Below are 9,573 nucleotides of genomic sequence, written 5' to 3' on the forward strand. Positions count from 1 at the left end.
TTCACAAAGCAAAATTTTCCAAATCAACACCATGTTTTAAACTATTCCAAATTGAAACTGACATATACTTTGAGTCTCTTAAATTGGTAATAAATAAGAAAGGTATTTTAATAACATATTTACTCAAAAATAAATTAAATACTTCTGCTGTCATTATGATTCATCACTGTCACTTCTTTACTTTTATATCTTTTTGTTCCTGTTTAAATTATGACTTTCATACTTATAGTCAGGTTCATTATATTCAGATTTTAACCTTTGTGGGAATTTTTGGGGGATTTGCTAAACTATACATTTTTGGAAAGGTTATTGTATAAGAAGTCAAAAAATCAATGTTTGCATTTGCTCAGATGTCTATATGGCGGGGCAGCCATATTGAAGTTTAAAAAATGGCTGCCGTAAAATTTAAAATTGTAATATCTCGACTTCTGAATAAACTGGAATGTTGATTTTTACTGCTAAATCTACACTGTAAGGGTCAAGGAATCCAATGGTGCTAGTTACACTTTACCATATTAACCCTTCGATGCATGGTAAATGACCCCGTGTGGTTGTTTTCTTGCAATATCTTTGTACTTTACAAAGATACAAAGTAACGCGTTACAGTAACGTAACTACTTTTTCGGATAAAAAGTAGTGTAACGCGCTACACATGTATAGTAAGTATTATCTTCATTTTACCTCAGAAAATATGTTATACATTTCAACAACATATTTATACATATATGACTACAGCTAACTAAGCTAACTAATATTACTGTATAGTGTGTGTCATATACAGTGTTGGGTGTAACGCGTTACAGTAACGTAACTACTTTTTCGGGTAAAAATTAGTGTAACGCGCTACTACAAAAAATTTGGTAACGAAACGTAGTTCCTTTTTCAATTCCGCGCAACGTTACTTTTCCCAGGGACAGATTTGACAGCGACACTGCCTTCTCAGCTGCGTGCTCACAAGCTCCACACAGGACGTGACAGAGGCTGGTAGCAGAGCAATCATGGCAAGTGAGAAGCAGCCAAAGCTAACTTTTGAGAGCGTTTTAAGCTTCATGGCTTTTTGCTAGACGGCGCTCTGAGCCAGGCACAAAGCTGACAGCCACGAGACGGCCTCATACATACACGCAGCGGACCGCTGTGGACTTGTGTCGGTTGCACGGACACGCAAGGATTTCCAGAAAAGAGGCTGCATGTGTCTACGACAATGCACGGACCATCGTGGCTGCGAGACCAGTACAAGTCGATACAGACATTACATAGTATACACTAACACCGTGTAACGCCGATGACCTGCTGATGTGCATTCAACCCGCGCTGGACTTATTCATAATGAATCAGCCGTCACTCTGCGAGTAGAGAATCCAGCCTGCAGTGTAGTTCAGACACTTCACTGATAAACCAGAGATTGGCTTTATGGTCAAAGATAGTTTTTGTATAATTAACTTCAGTCTCTGCCACAGACCCCTGCTTTTAAAAGTAACGTAAAAGTAACGAGTAACGTAAAAAGTTACTTTCCATAGGGGGGAACTAAGTAAAGTAACGGATTACTTTTTTAAGAAGTAACGAGTAACGAGCAAACACTACTTTTTAAAAGTAACTTCCCCAACACTGGTCATATATGACTTTTGCTCCTCAGACTTCTGATATACTGGGATAGTTGTTGTGGAACACACAACATATTATATCCGCTGTGTCATCCCATCAAGAACATTATTTTACAGAGCATCTGGTACATGTATAGTAAGTAGCCTATTATCTTAATTTTTACCTCAGAATGTTATATTTCAACAACATATACATTTATGACTGCTGCTAACAGGTCGCTAACATTACTGGTACTTGCCAGGTCAAACCGAGACATCAACCAGAAAGAGGCCATAGGAAACTATGAATTCACTCTGACACCAAGGGTACCGTTTGCGCCTGATGGAACAATTCTGCCATGCCATGACAAGTCCAAGTTAATCCATCTACTTGAGAAGCTGACAAAAGAAGTTGAAGTTGAAATGTCTTTAATGTCCCCAAGGGGCAATTTGGTTCACAACAGGTAGCCAACACATACACATTCACACAAAAACACATACAAACATGAGATAATTAATAGATAAGAGCATAAATACATATGTACACTATACGCAAATAAATGAAAAAAATATGTGCTGTGACATGGTCAGGAGACATGCCCCATGAAGACCATCAGCCGCCTCAAGTTGGAAGTTCTACTCACCAAGATGCAATGGATACAGGACTCACAGACCTCACATCTACTGATCAGCCAAGTCGGAAGATAGCACTGGTGGACGGTATGGTGCTTGTGCAGAAGCTGAGCAAAAAAACAGCGACTGTATTGACAGTCAAGGATCTGAGTGGTTGCTTCAATGACAGACTGATGCAACTAACACAAGATTATGATGAAATCATCCTCGTGTTTGACACATATAGGACAGATTCTCTGAAGACAAGGAAAAGCTTCTATACAGTATCAAATCAGAGATGACACCAACATCAAACACATCCCAATGAGTAGGTTCCTCTCCCATGACAAGACTAAGAGTGATCTGACTGAATATCTTGCTGCCAAAACTCTGGAGTACAACAAGGGATCCTCCAAGCTGATCATCACATCTGCTTCTGGGCTCACTAGGAGCAACAAAGACCTTGTCTTTGAAGAAAACAACCACGCACACACAGACACACTGCTGATCCACCAGGCTGTGCTGGCTTCACAGCGAAACCCACATGATGCACAGTTGGTGTTTTTCTCACCAGATACAGATGTTTTAGTGCTAGTCACAGCAAACTATGATCTCATGTTGAAGAACACGTCCATTTCTATGGCCTCTGGTGTTGTGCAGATTGAACCACTGTGGCGAGCTCTAGGTAAAGAAAGAGCAAAGGCTTTGCCAGCCTTCCATGCATTCACTGGGGCTGACAACACAGGAAGGTTCTCCCGCATAGGCAAGGCAACCTGGCTGCAGGTCTACCTCAAAGCAGATGAAGATATTGTAAAAGATCTGCAGATGCTTTTGGATGAAGCAGATGTGACAGAAGGAATGCTGTCAGCCCTGGAATCCTTTATATGTGCAGCTTTCTCACCCAAGGGGATCAACATCAAGGCAATCCCTCAACTGCGATGGCATCTCTTCTGCAAACATAGGGCAGAAAGTGACAAGCTCCCTCCAACACTTGGAGCTCTGAAGCAGCACATCTTGAGAGTCCATGTCCAAACAAGAGTATGGGCACAGGCAGCCATTGCTCTGCAGGATCCACAGATGGATCCTCTGCAAAACTGATACTTCAAACACTCGGATGGCATGCTCAAACCAGTGACCACACAGGTCCTCCAAGCCCCAAAGGCCATCCTTGAGTTGGTTCAATGCAAGTGCAAATCTGACTGCTCTTCTGGGAGGTGGTCCTGCAGAGCTAAGGACTGTAAGTGCCAGCCAGTGCCAGAACGATGACGATTCCCAAGCCGTGATGTATGAAAGCGATGATGATTATGATGATGTATAGAAACTGTCTTATTAAAAAGGTTGCTTAATCATACTGTAGTCTAAATGTGCATGTTGATAGTTCCAGAACATTTGCTAATTTTAAACTCTTCAATAAAAGGAACTCCAAGGTATCTGACCAACTGCTTGTGATGTAGTAGTTTTTGGTCCACCAGCCGAATGGCTAGTGAATGTTCACATTTGACAAGCCACTCTATAGATTACCATTGCTTTTTTTGGCTGGCGAGTGAAGCAAATCTACCAGCCCCTTGCATACTTTACCAGCATTTGGCTGGTAGATGGTGCTAATTCTGAACCCTGCCCATATTGTGGATGTATTTCAACGGGATGATAAAAAAAACATGTTTTTTGAGGAACATGGAATATTAAATGCGAGCAACTTTTCATTACAATGATATTACAAGAAAACAACCACACCGGGTCATTTTTGACCCACTTAGGTATCTATGGGTTAATGTGGTAAAGTCTTGTAGCTTTGTAACTGACACCATTGGAGTCTCTGACCCTGAAAATGTGGGTTTAGCAGTTAAAATCAACATTCCAGCTTATTCAGAAGCCAAGATATTACAAATTAAAGTTTTACGGTGGCCATTTTTTAAAAATTCAATATGGCCGCCACACAGACATCTGGGCAAATGCAAACATTGATTTTCTGACTCCTTATACAATAACCTTTCCAAAAATGTATAGTTTAGCAAATCCCCAAAAAATTCCCACAAAAATATATAGTGAACCTGACTATTACTTTCATATTATATTACTTGCACTTATTTATGTATAGTTTTATGTTTATGGACTGTGATGACTGAATGTTTGTAAATTGAATTCTAAATAAAAACAAAACAAAAACAAATAAGAAGTCCAGTTTTACTGTTTCTTTGTATGATTGTAATGCGTACTGAATAAAAATATAGGAAAACAAATATAACATTAACACCTGTGATAGTTCTTCTCTCTACCTGTAGACACATCACATGACATAATAAATGTTCACCTCTGCATCAACACCTTATAGAAGATAAATGACACTAACTTTGGTTCGAAGCCAAGCAACTTTATTTCTTTTCTTGTGTTGAAAGACAAATCTTTAGGTCAAATATTACAAGTGCAACAACATTTTTAAAAGCAAGAAGCAACCTGATTCTGATCATCATGTTATGACCTCAGTGTTCGTAGGAAATTCCATCGTTAATACATGTTAGTCCATGGGATTAGAACAGTAATATACAGTCCCTCCAGAAAAATGCCATTATGCGATCGCATAATTCAATGCATAATCAGCCAAAGTCTGCATATTTATTTTTTCAAATACGCCGCACTTTTGCCGGATAAATTGCCGATTTCCGCGCAAAATATGCAGGGCTTGCATGTTTTCATAATCCTCGCATTTTCGTTGCAAAAAAGTCTTAGCAGTCTTAGCAGAAAGTTGAAAAATGTTGCGTTTACTTCACACGAGAGCAGCCATTTTCCCCTGTTGCCATGGGAACGTTATGACGTGACGTAATTACGCGACGTGAACATCATCGAAAAGCTGCAAACCCCGCGATGAAGCCATGATGAAACCGCAGATTTTGCAAGTTCCCGCAATTTCATCGCATACAATTGCATAAATATCCCGCATATTCCATCGCATTTTTTAAGAAAAGGTGCCGCATAGTCAAGGATTTTTACCTGCAACAATCACCAAAAAACTCCGTATTTTTCTGGAAGGACTGAATATACTTTAGGAAACCCCTGCTGCCAGGACGTTACTGTTCATCTACATGACTATATACATGACATGACTACTATTTTAAACATTTAGTCACTTTGGCTTTTACAGAATCCCAATCCCTGCAGGTGCAGTGTCTTTTATACTGAGGGCAACATGAATGAGACCAATACAAATACACATAATAATTGTGGATCGATTTATTTTGCAGCATGTAAACACAGATAATAAAGACTGTGGCCGTAGAGCGTCCATAATTTTCTTCGTGAAGATACAAATCACCTCTACAAAGCTCCGGAAATTCAGTTCTTCACCAATTTCACGTTGTGAATAAATAAGTCGCTGTAAAGTATACTGAATTAGTTGGAATGAGTAGGGAGCTAACCAGATGACACAGGAAGATATACTGCAGCTGCTGCATCAAACAGCTGACGCACAGTTAAAAAAGGTATAATTTGCAGGACTTTTCATAAAAACAAAAGGTCACCACCTGTGGCGGTGCGTGGCTGGTTTTTCTTCTTTGTGTGTTCTTAGTTGGGGATCTTTCTGGCGTCAGTCTCTGGATGTGTAGTGCCGTGCTGCGTAAGCCACATCCAAGAGGAAGCTACAGCGACACAGTCTCGAAAAAATGCAAATATATCGAGGCGAATGTAGGGCCATGCTGCCGGCGGTACGCTGTGCAGTACGCTACGGCGAAACGCTGGGCGGGTACGCTGGGCGGTCAGGGGGGCGGCGATAACTTTGAATGTTGTGTTAACAAAACAGTAAGCGACAATTCCTGCATAATATGCCTTTACGTGAAGCAATCGACCGGAACAATGATAACAGTCTTCATCAGAGACATGTCTCCTCTTCTAACATCTGCTTTCTTGCACACTTCTTGTGTTGCTTAGCTTCCACTCACACTGAGCTGCTCCAGCAAGTAGTCTTCTGAACGCCGTAGGGAGGAACTTCTCAAACATCCAGCGGGGTCTGCAGGAGTCTCGTACGCTGGCGTTTCCTGTCACAGGCTGCTGGGCGCCGCCCGTCTCTGCTGGAACTCCTTCAGCTCCTGCTTGTACCAATCAGGGGCCTCAGGGCCATTTCCCCCCGCTGGCTCCAGATCGTAACCATAGGCAACCGTCAGCTCCTCGTCTTTCTGCACAGCCCTTAAGGTCCGGACGCACTTGATTGACCCAAAACGAGGGTGGACAAACCTGCACAAAGAAACAGTTTCACTATAACCTTCCTCGTCAGAAACGTTATTATGCTAGCTAATAACTCACTATTAGCATATTTTAAATGTTTTTCTGGGGCATAGTTTAACGTTATCAGAGATTTGACCCTTTCCTGACTTTATATGTATTTTTGCATACTTATGTCATGATTATGAAAAATCTTTTTAACATCTGTTCCTTCATAACTTTATACAAGACAAAGTGTGCACGTTTAAAGGTTTCATCCCTTTTTCTTCACGAGCATCAGCGTTAGTTTGTTAAGTACGTCTAAAGTTGGCCCCGCTGAGCACAGCACATGATAGAGAATCATTCAACCCATCCATCACTGGGTCAAATCCCAACGGCAACAAGTCAAATTAATATCAAAGCAGGGAAGGACATTGACCAACTGTGATGTCCAATTCCCTCATTAGTGTCTGCGATTCCTGTTCCGCTAATTATAAAGCAACTCTTTTTAATTAAAAAGGTGTTTTTAAGAATCTCCATGAACACATGCAGTCAAGTCAGTATTGTATACAGCCTAAACTCACCAATGTGCTTCAAAGTGCCTGTCAAAGAAATGCAGCGCTCACACTGCTGACATCTGCATTCACTTCCTGTCCTGTCTCCTTTTTAAGAAATACCAACACAATGTTCTATCCAGCAGTAGAGATGAGAAGACGATGCATATACACTTCCACAAAACATCTCCTGGACCAGGAAATTAAATCTGACCTGCATTCATTTTGGGGCCCCTTTTGGAAAAGTTTTGTGTGAATCAGGAGAGGAGTTCAGTTACTGTCGGTAAAAGTTGGTTTTGAATTAAGTCTCAATCTCAACATTTTGAATCTTGTTTGGAAAATGAGTTTGTGCTCTGCTTTAGAGCTGAAGATTTATTTTTATTTTTTTCGGGTTCAGTCTTTATTTTACATTCATTTTACACGGGCTCGGGCTTGCGCGGTAAATGAGCGGTCAGGTGATGCGTTTCGATTAGCGCAAAAATGGATGCTGAGGAGGTGAAATGGAGTCTGGCCTCTGGAGGACTTATTTTTTGTCTTTGTTCCAACTTCCAAGTGGCCTATAGCCTATGTTAGTCATGAATAAATTATGTTAAAAAAATGTATAAATGACTCATTCTTGACAAAAAGGCAAAAGAGATGCGTGCGCACATTTGAATAATGTCGGGCTGTAAACGGGTTCAGGCTTTTAAAAAGCTGTCAATCAAAATGTACTTGTCGGGCTCGGGCCGAATTCTGTCGGGCTCCGGCCTTGCCGGGCCTAACTTTTAAGGCCTGATTACAGCTCTACTGTGCTTCGGTCAGTTGGTACTCACGGCTCATATTTGCAGTTGGGGGTGAAGGAGTGGTTTGCCTTGTGACCCAGAGAGGCACAGTATCTGTCTGTCTGGTCAAATGGCTGAGGGACGTCGATCACCGTGTCCTCGTCCAATGAGATGGTGTTCCCGTTCAGGGCCCAGTCCTTGCTGTCCACCTGAGGAGTCCATGCAGTCAATGCTTTAACAGGTACTCATGCTGAGGAAAACATACATGTGAAGGGTGGCAGATGTTTTCTCATTTATCCATTAACATATTAACCTTTTAACAACGGTTACATTTAGCTTGTACATAAATGTCTCTGCTCGCATGCTAACTAGTTTATTTGCACTCTCAATATGAGGATGGTTGTTATTCAGATATCAGATGAGTGTCCCTGTGCGCCATACTGTACCTCTGAGTGTGTGACGCGGACTCCGTTATAAAAAGCCATCACGGTGTCCGGCTCAGCGTCCGTCTTGGCAAACAGGCCCTGTCCCGCTCCTTTGATCGTAGAGTCGGCCACGAACACCCTGACACACAGAAACAACATCAACAATCATGTCAGTGTTATACATTTCCTTCAGACCTAAAACAAAGAAATGCTGCTAGTTGCTACTGTGTGCAGCACTACTATTGTTAAAAGTAGTTATTTTATTTATGAAAGTTTGCAGATTTGTGTTCTTAGAAGTTTGATAAACGCTGCTAAGTGCACCAAACTTTATTTTTTCATTGAAAAGTGTATTTGACAAGTAATTAAATATTTTCTTCTTACCTGTTTCGTTTATTCGATATATTTTTTATACATTATTTATACAATATATGTATAAATATATATAATATATAATATATTTTTTACATAGTAAAAGTAATTATTAGTGTTACATTTTATCTTTCAAATAGAGGTTTAAAAACAGGCACATATCGGCCAAAATAAATCGGCAGCATTTATCAGCCATCGGCTGACCCTGATTACTAAAGATCGGCATCGGCCAGAGAAAAACCCATATCGTCGACCTCTACAATCAACAACAGGAAGTGATGGGATTCCGATGACAGGTGTCAGCAGGAAGCGAGCCTACCTTTGGCTCTCGTAGGGGTCTGGAAGCAGAGGGTGGGCCGTGATACAGGTAGATGTCGACTTGTCGTATGAATACACCGGACCTTTAAACACAGAGGCTCATGTTAAGTTGTGGATCCACTGAATAACTACAAGATTCACGTTCCCCAAGTCTCCGTGCAGAAAGATAACAGGGTTCTGCTCTAGGGTTAGGCAGTCTGATGATACATCCATCGTGTGTGTGCAGTTCATACTAGGCCCACCATGCCTTTAACATCTCTGCTAGAGCTGGGCAATATATCGATATTATATCAATATCGTGATTAGACTAGATATCGTCTTAGATTTTGGATATTGTAATATGGCATAAGTGTTGTCTTGTCCTGGTTTTAAAGGCTGCATTACAGTAAAGTGATGTCATTTTCTCAACTTGCCAGACTGTTCTAGCTGTTCTATTATTTGCCTTTACCCACTTAGTCATTATATCCACATTACTGATGATTATTTATCAAATAAATATTTTGTGAAAGCACCAGTAGTCAGCACAACAATATCGTTGCGGTATCGATATCGAGGTATTTGGTCAAAAATATTGTAATATTTGATTTTCTCCATATCGCCCAGCCCTAATCTCTGCTTGTACGAGACCTCAACTTTATGGAAAGCTGGATTATTATTATTATTATTATTCCATCAACATGATGGAGCATCCTGATTTGTCAGGTGTTTTGTTATGCCCAAAACAATATTTGCTTATTTTATTTAATATTTATTTCTCCAGGAA

At 40.7% G+C, this 9,573-nt stretch overlaps 1 protein-coding gene across 3 annotated transcripts in view; it reads right to left on the bottom strand.

Moving 5' to 3' along the window:
• Positions 1-5,405: 5,405 nt before the first annotated feature.
• The window catches only part of setd7 (SET domain containing 7, histone lysine methyltransferase), a 6,662-nt gene continuing 2,494 nt past the window's right edge, over positions 5,406-9,573 (bottom strand). The window contains exons 5-8 of one of the 3 annotated variants that reach the window (XM_031319340.2): positions 8,812-8,893; positions 8,145-8,262; positions 7,750-7,907; positions 5,406-6,416 (exon numbers count right to left, since the gene is read on the bottom strand). In XM_031319340.2, the coding sequence (XP_031175200.1) occupies positions 6,224-6,416; positions 7,750-7,907; positions 8,145-8,262; positions 8,812-8,893 (551 nt within the window). In that variant the 3' untranslated portion in view covers positions 5,406-6,223. Of the gene's footprint in view, positions 6,417-7,749; positions 7,949-8,144; positions 8,289-8,761; positions 8,894-9,573 lie in introns of those variants that run through there. The other 2 variants (XM_031319341.2, XM_031319342.2) reach the window with 2 other exon arrangements.

This window comes from Sander lucioperca, chromosome 1 (assembly GCF_008315115.2).
Source record: "Sander lucioperca isolate FBNREF2018 chromosome 1, SLUC_FBN_1.2, whole genome shotgun sequence".
NCBI classification, from domain to species: Eukaryota; Metazoa; Chordata; class Actinopteri; order Perciformes; family Percidae; genus Sander; species Sander lucioperca.